The sequence below is a fragment of the Propithecus coquereli genome, unplaced genomic scaffold, assembly GCF_000956105.1.
Source record: "Propithecus coquereli isolate 6110/MARCELLA unplaced genomic scaffold, Pcoq_1.0 Scaffold137, whole genome shotgun sequence".
NCBI lineage: Eukaryota > Metazoa > Chordata > Mammalia > Primates > Indriidae > Propithecus > Propithecus coquereli.
Window position 1 is genome coordinate 1,747,401 of NW_012137969.1, and position 16,150 is coordinate 1,763,550.

The window sequence follows — 16,150 nt, forward strand, 5'->3', positions numbered from 1 at the left end:
GTATCTACGCTCCACAGGGTACTATCAAAACTAAGGGTATTTTGTGACACTGTCAACGACACATGGCACACTTAAATGATTAATAAGTTCAATAAATTGGCACTTGATCTGGGCCAGCTTATTCTGGGTGCCAGTTGATATCACAGTAATTAAAGCAGATGTGTGCAGTCTTATGTTTAAAATACAACTTCGAGGCCCTAAATTAGAGCAAGGTTCCCCACAAGGGCTAACAGAGTCTAAGAACTCAGAAAACACCAGCATTCTCTGAACATCTCCATGAATATCACTATGCCTCCTTTCTACCCGAGCCCAGATGCAACATACCTGCTCAGAGTGCTGTGCCAGGTTATGGCTGGTTACCTGCGGGTCACCGCCTGAGCCTTCTCTGAATGCTGCCTGACCAGTCTTCGAGTACAAAGACAGGCTAGCAGACACACCTCATCACCATCCACACCACTCCACACCACCACCCCCCTACCTCTGTGTAGAACACCTTATGCTCCACCACGTTAAGATCCATTGTGAAGAGCCTGGGCTGTAACGTGGTACAGAACGTGTTCCCCTCCATCAGGCCAATCTGGGCGTTGGCAGGCTGGTGTCGGAGCAGGTGCTTCTTAGGTGGGACCATATCCTGGAGGACCTGGGAAAGAAAAGGAGGCGGCCTCGTTAACCAGCTACCCCTTGAAAACCAAATACCTCTGGTCACAATATCCCCAACAATGACCAATTTGAAAACTGTAAGTAAAATAAAAAGGTATTATAGACGTCCTCTAATTAGGGAAGGACGAATATGTTCCATGTGCTAAAACTGGGTCACGGATAGGCACGTGAGATATGTTTGATTTCTAAGGCTCCAGGGTAACCTCTCTTAAGAAGAAAAATCAGAAACAAAAAAATAAAAAAAAAACTACCAGACTGTGCCATACAGACTCAGGAAACCACTCTGTTCTCTTGACACAAACAATTACTGATGTAGCCATAATATAAGCACACTGTTACTTGCATATCTGAGGTGAACAAGAGCCCACCAACAGTACAGGTTACCCTCCATATCTGAGGGCTCCGAATCCACAGATACAACCAACCATGGGTGGAAAATACTCGAGAAAAAAATAAATTAAAAATAATAATGCAACAATAAAAAAAACACAAAAACAACAGAGTATCATAACTACTGACATAGCGTTTACATTGTATTAGGTATTATAAGTAATCTAGAGAGGATTTAAAGTATATAGGAGGATGTTACAGATACTACACCATTTTATTTAAGGGACTTGAGCATCCTGGGATTTTGGTGCCCACAATGGGTCCTGGAACTGATCCCCCTTGGGTACTGAGAGACAATTATACTTTGTGATATGGATACAAAATTATAAACTGAATAGCATCTCAACTCGAATTTGGGAGAAATAAAAAAGGGTCTGGCGACAGAAATCTCACCTCTTTATGGGGCTCCATTATCACTGTCACACTTTTTCCAGTGACCTGGGCCAATACCTGCAGTGAATGCATAGCCTGTTTTCTCACGGTGGAGTTAGGGGAGGTGACTTCTCGAACCAGATCATGTGTCACATGGTGAAAAGACTTTTCCTGAGCTGCCACAATCTCTTCGGCTCTCTCCTCATCTTTTAAAGGTGTCGCACACCTCATCAGAAGCTGCTCCAGGGTGGTCTTTGCCATGGCAACTGCCCCATTGGAAACCTGCAGGCCAAGGACACTTTAGAACAAAAGGGTGGGTGGGTGGGGCAATACCCTCCCACTGCAGCCATCTCCTGCACACCTGTCTGCCACAAATGCTGCCACTGGGGGATGCACGCCCCTCACACCAGCTGCTTTAATAAGCCCACTTCATAGCATCCACTGGGTACTTCGGTACCTGAATCACCTTCTGCTAGGTAATTCTTGTACATCATTGAGAAATGAAAATGCGGATCTAGACAGGACCTTGCATTTACCAAACAGAGAAGCTGGCAATGCCCACTCTGCTCTATTGGTGAGTCATATCTGCACACAGGTTCACAAAGAATGCAACTCCTATGGAAACTTTTGCAGTACATGGGAAGCGGTATTCCCTGTTTCAGGTGTACTGTGGTAAGTACCCTGGCCCGTGACTGTTGCTTATCATGGCAACCGGCTATTGAGATACCCAGGGAAAGCCTACGGGGGTTCTGAGCAGTCCTTTCATTAAAGATGCTGTAATGAAATCTGCTAGGACAGCACGTTTGCAGAATCATCTAATACTAACTGTTCTCTAGCAATTAGCTTCTTGAAAACAGCCTGGTTCGGTATGGGGCCACCCGTCACCTACCTCTCCTGTTAAGTCCATCATGACAAAGAGAAGCGCTTTGAGGAACGTCTGCTGGTTCTGGAGAACCCAAGTGAGAGGCAGCCTCTCCATGAGAAACTTAATGGACACCACGCCCCCCAGCTTTGCGTACCACGCCTGCTCGTAACAACACGCACACAAGCGCTCCACGATGTATGAAAACAGGGGCAGCTGGCACGCCTAGAGAAAAGGAACAAACCATGATGCGTTATTGCAATTCTTAAACTACCAGTTTCAAGCATGAACACCCCTAAAATCAGAAGATATTCCTCAATCCTTCCTTACCCTCTCCTTTGAGCCCAGGATGATACTTGCAACGTCAAATATCACAGCTAAGGCCACCTCCCCGATTTTGCAGAGTTCCTTTTCTTCATATGCCATACAGATAGCTATTGCATCAATAAGAACCAAGGGATCCATTCCTTTCGATCCATTTTCTTCACTGTGAAACATGGCTGTGCTGGGCTGGCTGCCCACTTGGTAGCAAGGGAGCAAGAAAGGACCTACAAGGAGAGGTGGAGGGCACGTGAGAAAGTTCACTTACATGAACGCTCTTGTCCCCTTAAACTGCAAAACTACTTCATGCTTTCTTTGAGGTTAGGAAGTCAATAAAAGCCAGCACTGAAACCTTAAACCAACTTCTGTTAAACGGCAATTATTTGTAACTAAGTGGTCTGATTCCCATTAAGGCTGTTTTCTATGTATTTTCCATGATATAGTGTATCGTTTTCAGATTTTTGTCAATCACAACTCAAAAATGTATTAATTTAAAATGAGAACCACAATCAGGTTCTCATTTGGCCTTTTTTAAAAAACCATTAAAAGGCCAAGGGGCACAGCATGGGAATAACCGTAAGTCATGCTCTGGACATTCCTGACATACAAGTAACAACAAAAACCAACAGCATACAGCTGTGACAGAGAACACACACAGTTGGAGAATAGTCAGCCACAGCAACTATCAGTTAACGCCTCATAGGTACCAGCACCAGGCAAGATGGAAGTCACAGAGCGTTAGTTTTGCTGGAAAGACAATGTTGACAAGAAGAAACACTGAGAAACAACTGAAGCGCTAAACTGTATAGTGTTGACTGTTCAGGCCACGAGGAGTTAAAAGGGGGAAAGTTCTATGTGTTCTGCCTGTTGATCTCTAGGTGAGGAAGCTCTGAGGACACAAACTGGAGCTGAGCTACTCAAGTGTGGTCTGCAGACTGTTACTGGTCTACGAGGAGATGCCAAAATTGAGGGTTAAGTTTTCAGAAACCTACACAGCAACTGGTAGTGTCACAACAGGTTTATTGTCTTTTATAAAGGTATCGTCTGCAATGGATTGGAAATAAAAATGAACACAATTGGTCCTTTACCACCAAGAGGGTGAGAGCCACCAAAGCAGAGATGAGTAGCTGGTCTAGGCAGGAGGAACAGCCTGGGTGACTGCCCTGGGAGGAGAAATAAACACTGCAGGGGAGAAGATGAGGAGCTGGCTGCAGAGCAGAGAGTAGGTCATGGAGCAGAGGGGAAGACTGGCCTTGGAAAACACCACCAGGCAGAGGAAGAACAGCAATGAGTGTGACCACAGCTGTTTTCCATGAGGCATGTCCAAAACTATTTGTATACAAAGAGCATGTATAAAAGGACCAAATGATTAAATTGGGTGTATTTTATAGAAAAAACTTGGTAAAACTTTCCAGTTGATACGGCACCCACCACTGAAATACCAATGACCTTTATCAATGTAGCAAATGGAAAATTAGAAAACAAAAACCTAAAATCTATCAGCCAAACTCAGCTTCTCTAAAACAACAAAATGTCCTGACCAAGTTTTAGAAGCACCCTGAAGACATCAAATGTCTACTTCCTTTGCCCTAGCGGGTCCCCATACTCACCACACTGCTGAGCAACTGCCACCATTGTATAGTGACGGATCAAGCTGGCCACAAAGGGCAGGGCGCTGGGCCGCAGGTCCTTAATGACGGCAGACATGAAGGCCCCAGTCAGGGCCTGCTCAAATGTCTTCCGGGCTGGGGTGTCTTGTGCTTTGTAGCGATGTGATATGATGACATTGGGTATGGTCTTTTCTGTAAAGCTGAAATGCAAAATTAAGTCCAACATCACGACACCGAACTCCTGGGCTGAGGATTCCACTACGACTTGCTTTTTTAATTCCAACCTACCCACTTCCCTCTTATTTAGACAGGCCTGGGGGAGTCAATTTCTCTGCTTTAAGATAAGCAACAGCTGAAATCAGATATGAATTTCATTCTGAACACTGATAGCCAGTGGTTCAAGAGACATCAAATATATTTTGCCTAATATGAGCACAGCCACTAAATCAGGACATGGAGGAGCCTGGGAGGTTCTCTCTAACCCTAATTCCTAAAGTGAGGTCCACCCAATCGCAAAGGGTGAAATGACCAACGTACTTGGGGTGCGCGAGCAGCTGGTAGAGTGCGTGCTTGTTGTCCTCCAGGCTCATCATAGCCACGAGGAAGCACCTGATCACCTCCCACGCCTGTCTCCGGTAGTAGGGCTCCGTGTTGGCACTTTTCAGGCAGTCCAGAGCGGTCTCAATGGCCTGCAAAGGAATGCAGAAAACACAGCTTGCACTGAAATTCAATGATTTTGAAAAACTTTCACTGAAAGCATTTGCAGCACCCTGAAGACTTTTAATGTATATTTTCTTTTGAGAGAGCACAGTGGGCCAATATAGCCTAACAAGTAATTCACAAATGACACTTCTGGAAGAGGCAGTAGAAGTATTATGAAATAAAGAATTGTACAGTTCAAATTAAAATGTAAGACGCAGTTTAATAATTTCTTTTCTTTTCCTTTTTTTTTTGAGACAGAGTCTCACTCTGTCGCCCAGGCATAGGGTCTTGCTATGTTGCCCAGGCTAGTCATGAACTCCTGCGCTCAAGGAATTCTCAACCTCTCGAATTGCTAGCATTACAGCCATGAGCCACCATGCCCGGCTTCAATAATTTCAGGTTTAAACAGCCAAGAGGAGATTAGAGAAATTAAGTGAGCTCAGAAGGCCTCTTGTGGTAGATTTGCTGGATTAAACTAGATTCTGTGTCCTCCACACACTCATCAAGGTCCTAACGAGAATAATGAACTTTCTGCAGTACACAGACTTTCCTGCGTCTAAGTTCACAACTGAAAGATGGCTTTCTTAAGCTCTTACTAAATTCCCTCTTTAGAGGAGGGAAAAAAGGTTTACGTTAGTTAACTTTTTCAGAAAACCTACATAAGTTATACACACATATTCTGATCCTATTCATTTCCATTAGGTTGACCGAGAAGGGAAGAAAGGCACAATCACACACATAGAAAATCTGAAGCTTTTAAACAGCTAAGACATTAACTTTAATGATAATCACATGCATATAAATCAAAGAACTCATTTTTGTTAAAGATTTGGGCGGGCATGGTAGCTCATGCCTGTAATCCTAGCACTTTGGGAGGCTGAGGTGGGAGGATTGCTTAAGGCCAAGAGTTTAAGACCAGCCTGAGACCCCTATCTCTACAAAAAATAGAAAAATTAGCTGGGCATGGTGATGTGCACCTGTGGTCCCAGCTACTCAGGAGGCTGAGGCAGGAAGATCACTTGAGCCCAGGAGTCTGAGGTTGCTGTGAACTGTGATGCCGCCACTGCACTCTAGCCCAGGCAACAGAGTGAGACCCTGTCTCAAAAACAAACAAAATAACTAAAGATTTACCCAGGCCCTATATGAGGAACCAGGAAAGGGTAAAGACAGGGACAGAGGCCCTGCCCTCCAGACCATGCCAGGCACAGGGACACACAGCACAGTCGCATGAGCGTGACAGTGGCTCCTCACTATGTGAGCCCACCTTGAGCATTTCAGTCCTTCTGCAGAACCATCTCTGATCTGGTCAGTAATGGTTAATAAATAGGTGGTATTGATTTTAAAAACTTTATTTTTAAGAATCAATGTAACCCACGAGCCAATTACCTGCCAAAAAGAATAAAGGGTTGTAAGATGTGCCAAAAGCAGAATTGTTTAATGGAAATTCACTGGTACTTGGCTTGGCCATGATAATCTTTCCCTTTTCCCCGCCAGCTCCTTAGCTACTCAGCCACTCCTGCCTATAGGTCCTGCTTGGGAAGAAGCCTCGATGGGTACCACCGTTAAGTCTCTACAAGGGTTCAAAGACATTTATCTTCTAAACCTAAATTCTTCCATGCTTCAGCTGCTTTTGGGCAAAATTACTTCTAAAATGATTTTTTTTTTCTCGCTCTGCTCAGTCCACACAGATGTCTAATAAAAGTTCGATGCCTTAGTTTTCACTACTAATACCAACCTTGCTACTGACATGGCTGAAGCAAACAGAATCCTCTCAAGGCAATTACCCAAGACATGGGAAAGTGCTACAGGCATGAGGCTGTTTGCTAGAGTAATTTTCAACGTAAAGACAGAATTTAGGAGGAAATTCTCTTAGGAGGAAAGCTGATTTGGACAATATTTTGATGAAGTTCTGGTGTAGAAGCTTGAGACTGCACCTGCCCCAAGGCTAGAGAGGGCAATGCTGCCCCATGGGGCAAGGGTGAGGACTGGGAATAAGGAATAGGCTTAAGGAAGTGGGGGGACAGGCAGAGATGACAGAAAACAACTCCAGAGTGACGCTTACCATAACGGGTATCCTCCCCAACAAATGGTTTTAAAAAAAAAAAAAATCATAGAACCCACTGCATGAGTAAACCTCTTAAACAGCGAGGGAAAAATGCCCAGTGCTGCAAACTGATGCAACAGATGGAGCAGGGTCAGCCGGAGCAAAGGAAGGCTCAGAGCGGTTCTGGCTCACGACACCTGCGCCAGGGGCTCAAGGCCCAGCAGGCACCCACCTTACTGAAACGCCCAGTTGCTCAGATGCACCTAAAAGGATATTGTGATATCCTTAAAAAAACACCCAACATACAACAACTAGATAACTGTCCTGAAAAGGCACAGTAACAAAGTGCTATGCTACACTGCAGAAAAGGGCTGCTGATGTAACAAGGGGAAAAAGCAAATGCGACAACCTGAAGACACTGACGAAGGACCAGGAGAGAGAGGTGGTGGAGAAATCGCTTTCAGTACAGACAAAGCAAAGGGAGCAGAGTGAACACTCCAGCAAAATGTCGGAGACAGTTTATTTGTTCGCTTTTTACACAATAAAATGGGAGTTTCTAAAGTACGTGAGAGAGACCCAAGAGCTGTGGGATAAGAGCCAGGAGGAGAGAACGTGAGCTATGTTCACACAGAGAAGGGGAGAAAATGAGGTGCTGGGGGTGACAGAGATGACAGACAAGCATGGAACCCACTTGGGTTCTCAATAGCACTTGAGGTAAAGCCTGCTGGACATTAAGAGACTAAGAGTTCAAGGTGGGATGGGCTGGTGTCACCTCCTGGTCATCAGGAAAGATGGGACTGCTCAAGGGTCCCAAGCTCTCAGGGCAACACCCTCCACAGCCTCCGAGAGTTCTGAAAGCCCCTCGCCAACCATGCTGATCGCCAGATAAACCTTGTTCTACTCCAAGTTTGAAATTCCCTCCCATAAAAAGCATGTCTTATTTCAATATTTTCAATTAAAAATTAACTTTCTTAAAATGAAACATAATACCTTCACGAAGCTCCCCAAAGACTTCCACATTTACCTTCTCCATTGGGAGCTGAAGAGATGCTTTACAATCGGAAAACTCCACTGTAATACTGGGGCCTTGAACTTCCGTCACAACGTAGTGCAGCTTCTGGGACTCCTTCAACATCTTCCTGTTACTGCCACCAAATTTACCAAGTACACGATAGGCCACGTGGGAGATGCTGTCAGCAGGATTGCGTAAGGTGCGCCACAAAGCCTAAAAATCAGCATGATTTTGTTAAAATCCTTCCAAGGGAAAACATTCACATAGTTCACAAATCAAAATTCAAAAGTGATGAAACACTATAGAGCAACAATCTTTTTCCTGCCATCTTCATCCCCCAAACACAGTTTTCCCTTCTTTGGGGAAACCAATGTTATTAGTCTTATATATCCTTCCAAGGAAATTTTACATCTTTACAAAAAAATGCATATATAAATATAAATGTTCTTCCACGCTCCTATAATACAAATAGAAGCACATTATAAATACTGCAGAGCTCAAAAGCAAGAAAACTAAACAACGTGTTATTCAGGCACATACAATGCAAAATGGGAGGGGAGGAGCACAGAGGCAAATGCAATCTGCTGGACAAGTTCTAGTCCTGGGGTTAGATCATGAGCTCTCAGGTTTTTACTTCTATTAGGCTTTGTAACTTACAAACATGATATATAAATTATCTTGTATATTTCAAATCTTACAGGATGACAAAGGGGAAAAACATGGATCATAAAGGCACCTGCATTACAGGACTACAGGAATAAATAAGTTAACATGTACCCTCACCTAAGGAACATTCACACTCAACTGTCCCAAAAAACTCTGTAAATTTCCCCGTGTTTTTTCACCTAAATTACTGGAAGTCCTAAATATGACCACAGTTGACGATTTAAGTCTATTTTCTTAAATCACTTTCTGTAACAATGTCAAATATTCGTGTCTAGCAATATTCAAACTTAACATAAAATCTTGATATTTTTCTCTAAACCAAGCAAAATTCCAATTTCTCTTACGTTCCTGTAGATCCAAGCAGGCTCCTCCTTAGTAATTATTCGGAAGGTGGAGTCTAAGTCCCCTCACCTTATCCACCCTTCACCTGGCCCACCCAATCCTCACGAATCCTCAGGAGAGGGGACTTCCGCTGCCCTCCCCCAGGAGGGGGGTGGCACTGAGAACAAGCCTGGCCTGAGCGGCTGATGGGACCGGGAGAGACTGACACAGTGCTGCTCCTCTGGAGCATAGGTGACTGTGGCCTTGACTCACTCTCTGTTTCTCTCTCTCTCTCTCTCTGGCCGTCTGCTCATGGATGGAAGGAAGGTTCAAGAACTCACCTCTGCCTCCTTCCACATGCTGCTCATGCACACTGGGTCAGGACCAGGGTCTGCCTTCTAGAACCAACAGTGCTATTCTAGAGGCAGGTTCTTGTCAATCCTCATGTGACCAGAAGGGAGAGCTGACTCTGACCCACCCCCTACACCATCTTCTTCCAGCCTAGATGAAGCCCAAGATCTAAATCAGGATGGGCAGAGAAAGTCTCCCAAGCTGAAGCCCAAGTCCAAGCTGTGGTCTCCAATCTAGCTTGTCCAGAGCCTCCTGTCCCCTAGGAGTTATTAGCCTCCATTATATAAAGCTGCTGTTCCAACCCCTATTTGGGGTCAAATACACTACACTAAATGGGCAGGTGAATAAACAGAAAGCCTAACCCTTTGACAATTACCAACCACATCACAAACCAGTAACACCAAAACATGAAGGAAAAATCTAACTGTAACATGCAAACTTTAATGAACAAATATATAAGCATCTTCATCCCTTTATAATGCAATGGAAGATCTTTCATGAATAAAGAAAGGTTTTTGCTGGAAGCAATAGTGGCCATACAGTCACCTAACACCTGCCTTCTTAAGTCACCAACTTATTAAGAATATAACACTTGTGAAAGTTCTCTGAAAAAGAGGTAATACTGCACAACCAATATCCATTCACGATCTATAGTATTTCCTTATATCTTTTAACACATTAGCAGATTCACAAAGTAAGTGCGAAGTCACACCACTCCATCTAGCAGAGAGCCCAATGATAGCCCATTGCTCCTGGAGAAACAACTCGCCCAAACTGCTCAGCAAAAACTAGATATGTGAGCATCCAATGCCCCCTGCTGGCACTCAAGTAAACGCAGACTTACCTGCATGAGCTCTGCGCGGACAGGTTGAATGTGGTCATACAGGAAGTCGGGCTGCAGGTTGTCCACACACAACTCCAGAGTCCTCAGGCCTTGGCTGACCAATGTCTGAGACCCATTGAGTGCAGACACCAAGGGATCCATTAACATGGGCAGATATGGCAAGAGAGAGCTCAGCCGCACGGGCACCGTGAGGCACAGCTCCACAAAGAGGTCCTTCATGTGCTGCTTGTGCAGGCCGCTCTGCAACATGTTCAGTCCTGGACACAGGGTTTGAGAGCGTCAGAGAGAGAAGTTACTTTCCAGACAATGTCAAAGTTAACTGTACAAAATAACCGATCCACCTTTTGTTGTAAACAGCAGTAAGATTATAGGCCAGGCACGGTGGCTCACGCCTGTAATCCTAGCACTCTGGGAGGCCGAGATGGGAGGATCACTTGAGCTCAGGAATTCGAGACCAGCCTGAGCAAGAATGAGACCCCATCTCTATTAAAAATAGAAAAAAAATTAGCTGGGCAACTAAAAATAGAAAAAATTAGCCAGGCATGGTGGTTCACGCCTGTAGTGCCAGCTACCCGGGAGGCTGAGGCAAGAGGATTGCTTGAGCCCAGGAGTTTGAGGTTGTTGTGAGCTACGGTAACGCCACGGCACTCTACCCCAGGCAAGAGCGAGACTCTGTCTCAACAAAAAAAAAAAAGCAAACAAAAAAACCAAACCAAAACAAAAAAAACCAAGATTATAGAAAGACTTTTTGTGCCCTTATAAGAATATGCCCTATTAGTTAAATCAGTCCTACAACTGCATTCATGATCTCTTTTGTAGTGGCAACAACAGGCTGTATGTAATTATTATAAATAGTAATTTATTATAATATTATATCCTTATAACTTATTATAAGTTATCTTTTTTAAAAATCATGTAATACTATTAAGTCCAACCTAAAGAGCCAGACTTCAAAATGATGCTTTCACCTCAAGTTCAAAGTTTGTATCTTTTCAGGCTTCCAGAAGACCAAGTTGAGGTCTATGCTCTAAAATAAATATTTTTTAAAATCAATTTTTGTTTATTATAAATGGAGAGGAGCCACCTCCTTATAAAGTCAAACTCCCCACACTTCACAAGGATAAACAAGGATTTACTGAGTTCCTTCCTCATTGAGCCATTCCCACCGAGGGATGGGAGACCAGCTAGAGAGAGAAAGGCGTGTAACAGTGGACCGAGACTGGGCGCGTCCTGCATAGCACAGGAAAGCAGTGTGATATGAGAGAGCTCAGAGAAAAGAAGAGTTGTCAGGGGAGGCACCACGAGGCAGCAGAACCAGAGACAGAATCCCAAGGAAAAGGTGATGAGCAGAGGGCACAGGGCCAAGTTCCCAGCACAGGATCAGCGTTAACAAGACTAAGAGAGAGAAACCAGCTTGGGGATGGCAGAGAGGACACAGGAGGAGGAAATCAGACTGAGGACAACAAAGGCTTAGGGACTAAAGATAGGGTTAAATATGGACCCTGATTATGGGCCACATGAAGCCCCTTCCATGGCAGATTTATGGCCATTTTATTTCAACATATTCAAGTATGTCCCAGTTGCCTCCTTAGTATATAATGTCACTTCTCTTTGAAGGAATTTGCAAAGAAAATACATGAGGAAGTCAATCCCTTGTCAAGAGCTCAATTTACCAAAAAAAGATTAATTCCTGAGATAGTGTTTCCAATCAGTTCACACCCCATAAACATTCAGTGGGCTCAAGATCCTCTTTAACTATGTTTCTTGAGAGCATTCTTAATTATATAGGAATTACAGGATCTGGTTATGCAGATTTAGAAACTAGATGAAAATATACACTGACTGTAAATCAGTTTTGTAACTTGCTTTTTCCTTTTTGTTTTGATTCTCTTTCAATCTAGGGATCCTGATCTTACTAAACCATTAGGAACCACTTTCTTTCTAGATGCTTATCAAACAAAATGGAACTAAGTCCTAACCAGATACCTAAAACCTTCCAAATCCCATTCAGTGCTGAGTAGGGAGGGAAGAGCCTAAGTCCAAACAGGGCTCCCTTCAAAGTCCCATTGCCTTTAAAGAAGAGGGGGAGATAAGTAACACACACACACGTCCCACCCCACCAACCATGACCTTCGTGGGGTACAGGGGATGAACTCCAGCAGTCAAAGGCAGACAGATACATGCACACACACAAGACTAAAAGGCAACCACAGTCACTGCTCTTACCTTGCAGGAGGTTTGGGAGGAGAGGCAGAAATTCCTGATACAGGAGATCATGGCTACCTCCACCGATAGAGCGGAACAGTGCCCGGAGCAAGAGGAAGTAGTTGTAGGGCTCCTTGGCGGTCTGTGCGAGCTCCATTGAGCTGTTCACGATCTTGTGCAGGTGAGGCTGCAGGGTGGAGAAAAGGCAGATTAGTGGAGAGTCTACACCTCAGACTCAAGCCAAAGCATCAGTGCAATTGAACAGCAACGAAAGGCAATTCTGATGAGTTTATTACAAAAGAAAAAACAAAACAAGAACTTTCCAATCTTTATTTGACTCAAATTAATTTCTCTTAAAGAACATGTTGTTTTCCACCAGTTTAGCTGTGAAAGGAGCATTTGTTCTTACTCCACAGTTACACGATGTTGTACAGGCGACATGCAACAGTAACTCACCATTCTGTGTGGCTCTTGTGGATAGGGTCACTCCTTTATAGGACTACACAGTCAACAAGATTAAAGAAGCCTGTTTCCTAGAACAATCTAAATGCAAAACATTACCTATAGGAATAGAAACTGCACTACCAATCAAATAAGATGTAGGCAAAGTGTGAAAGAACCTCAAAAGATGTTTGAGATTATAGGGTTTTGTAAGACTTAATGGAAAAATGTGTTTATATTGATCTTTAACTAAAAAAGAATCACTTTATTACATCATAATAACTTCAACATTTTAAATCACATTGGCTTTTTATTTTGTACTTCAAATCCTGCTTTTGACATGTCACAGGCTAAGTTTAACACGAAATCTTTTTGCATGTATTATTTAAAGTGAACTGTAAACTGTTGGTTTAGTCACTGATACAATTTCAAATTTATTACTGTATATGATTGTTTATGACATGATGCATTTATTTTACAGAACTGTATATTATTTTTTTGACAAAAAGTTCTATGAAATTTGCTCCTTGAATATTTTTCTTGAGCAATATTCTAACATTAGGTTTGTCCTGTTAGGTTTTATTTTGTTTTTTTGTTGTTGTTCTGTATACTAGTATCTAATGCAAAAATTGATTTGAACATACTGAATTATGAGAACACAGATTATGATTAAATATTTTGTATCTTTAAAAAACTATTTTCCTTTTATATTAATACAAAAGTAATGTTAAGGCTGTTAATAATAGATTACTACATAACTGAAAAACAACAAGTAAAGTGTCACATAGTGGGGCTCTGTATCACCATCTGCACCTTTACTCCATAAAGAATGGATCTTGCCTCCATCTTCAAATTTCCCCCTATGGGAAAACATCTCTCTTTAGACACAAGTGGTGATAATACTCAACTTTCTGTAAGAATTAAAATATTTTGCCACAAGTGGAAGTGCATTTTTATAAGGTTTTTATGCCACCATCTGCTGCTTTTAGTGAGCAATATACATTTTAGCCACTTGCTAGAATCAAATAACTGATGAGATCCAATTATATAGGATTAGTCATCCAGAAAAATGTGTGATGAGACATCTTCCCTAAGATGATTTTAATAAAGGAACATAAACTGATTAGAACTCTTGATTTAAAAGGGAAAAATAAGCAAATAGTCCTGAAATGTGCTGCATACATATTGCTGCACAGAGTGTGAACAGAGAAGACACAAAACCTGAGTAAAGGTTGCTGTAATCAGAACTGTCACACAGTATGCTGTTTCTCTTTGGATTGGAGAGGTACATGAAGACACTTTTTGCTTGTAGAATATTCTTTTGCATCACTTAAGAATAACATGCTCTTATTTTACTTTTATAATCCAGAAAAGGAACCTGAGTTTTAACAAGCAACATTAATAACACCACACCACACTTACCAGAAGAGTTTTGAATTTTTCATTTTAAGACACCAGATAAATAAATTAAGCTCTGCTAAGAAACACATGAAATGTTTTTCACACTTGGTCCTTATTTGTTGCAAATATTTATTAATTCAAAGAGCATTTTACAGATAAAAAGAGTCACTACAGTTTCTGTTCAAAAGTGAAAACAAAAATTAGGAAACAACAACGAAAAAATCCCTGAATGCAAGTACTACTTAAATCTGAATGAACTTTACCTTGAGCATTTGTTCATTTTCAGCTGCAAAGAGGGAGACGGAGCCAAAGACCAACTTAAACAGCTTGAGGTACAGGTTGGAGAGCTCTACGTTGGAGCCCATTTCTGGCAGGCGATCAAGGAGATACTCCACCAGAATTGTAGCAAACAGAGCAGAGGTAGTAGGATTTGCCAAGAAGGAATTGGCAACAATCTATCAAAACAAGAGATGCACGTGACAAAAATAATTCCTTCCTCAAAACAGCTTTAAGACAAAGTAATGAGCTTTTCCAAAACAAAACAGAACCTACACTAGACACACCAAGAAATTTAATTATCCACCAAAGGAAAAAATGGATTTGCTAAGCATTGAGAACAGCTTGCTTCAAGTACTTAATCTGTTATTTCACGCTCACGATCAAATACCAAGGGCTATATTTAATACATATTTAATTTCTCCTAATGAAAGAAGCTGGTCCAAAGCATCTGGATCTTTTGAAAAATTTTTTCAAACATTATAGCCTAATGTTTCTCTGAATTTTGCTCTGCAAGCACATCCTTAGGTGCGTTATTCTTAAAATCCTCAAATTAAATGAAACACGAAGTATTCAACCCATAAAAAACTGCAAAGTTAATGATGAAAGAACATAAAAAAGGAGTATTATACCTGAAGAGCATAATTTTTTGAGATTCTTTCCACCATATAAGGGACTGTAGTTTGAAAGATTTCTTTAAACGTTAAAGGATTCATCATCGTGAACACACCAGCGAAGTGTTCCAACACCTCCTTCTCTTCCTTCATTCGAACGGTCTGGCAGTTTGCGACACGAATGTACGTTTGACCGTTTCCTGCTATCTGGACCTAGCACAAGGAAAAGAAAGAACCACACCCACAGGCCTTAAAACTGAACTTCTCTGAATATATTCCATTACATAATCAGATCAGTTGCATACTTAAAATAGAGCACTTGACTTAGATAATAAATGTACCCCCCCCAAATCTTTTAAATTCTTTCTCACCTTAATTTTACAAAAGAATTTTTTTTAAAAATACTCCAGGTGTTCAGACCAGGAAAATTAGTAAACTTAAATCTTATGTTTCTATTGCACTCCGTTAATACCATCTGCCCCACAAAACGCACACAATTCAGACTTTCATTAAATATAAATAAGAATTTTCACCGTTAAGTGCAACACTAAGTTGCAGAACAAAAGCAAAGGTGGGAATATAAATACCATAGACCATCCAAATAACAACAGATGTCTCAAGGCCTATTCCATCACTAACATCTTAATTCTAAAAGGCATTTTCCATATACAACAGGCTGGTTTGAGGGCACTTCCTTACCTGATAAATATCTAAAGCCTGCATGGCGTATTTCACAAGTTTTATGTAAATCTGTGTTTCTTTGGGCTGTAACTGCTTGTTGGGAATAAACTGAGCTTCTGGAAAAGAGATAGCATATGAAGTTAACTCAAATAAAGCCAATTTTATTAAAAATATTATTTACGTAAATAATTCAAGAGCAGAATTACCACCAGGTGCTTTACAGGATGTTATGCCCCACGTGATTGTCTTGACACCACAGACCAAGGTTTTTACCAAACTGCGGCAATCTGTGACCTGGAACGTCTGCTTGTCTTCCTTATCTTTTTCTCCCTGCTTCTCAAAGGGAGGCACGGGGGCTGGGGTCACAGGGGTGGCTG

The 16,150-nt window shown here is 42.1% G+C and overlaps 1 protein-coding gene across 1 annotated transcript in view; it reads right to left on the reverse strand.

Moving 5' to 3' along the window:
- TRRAP (transformation/transcription domain-associated protein) overlaps window positions 1-16,150 on the reverse strand; it is a 116,318-nt gene that overhangs the window by 76,110 nt on the left and 24,058 nt on the right. The window contains exons 16-28 of the mRNA XM_012638896.1: window positions 15,980-16,147; window positions 15,792-15,889; window positions 15,111-15,305; window positions 14,466-14,657; window positions 12,382-12,547; window positions 10,156-10,412; window positions 7,986-8,186; window positions 4,753-4,904; window positions 4,216-4,415; window positions 2,615-2,832; window positions 2,312-2,509; window positions 1,444-1,704; window positions 479-640 (exon numbers count right to left, since the gene is read on the reverse strand). Coding sequence (XP_012494350.1) covers window positions 479-640; window positions 1,444-1,704; window positions 2,312-2,509; window positions 2,615-2,832; window positions 4,216-4,415; window positions 4,753-4,904; window positions 7,986-8,186; window positions 10,156-10,412; window positions 12,382-12,547; window positions 14,466-14,657; window positions 15,111-15,305; window positions 15,792-15,889; window positions 15,980-16,147 — 2,468 coding nt within the window. The remainder of the gene's footprint in view (window positions 1-478; window positions 641-1,443; window positions 1,705-2,311; window positions 2,510-2,614; window positions 2,833-4,215; window positions 4,416-4,752; window positions 4,905-7,985; window positions 8,187-10,155; window positions 10,413-12,381; window positions 12,548-14,465; window positions 14,658-15,110; window positions 15,306-15,791; window positions 15,890-15,979; window positions 16,148-16,150) is intronic.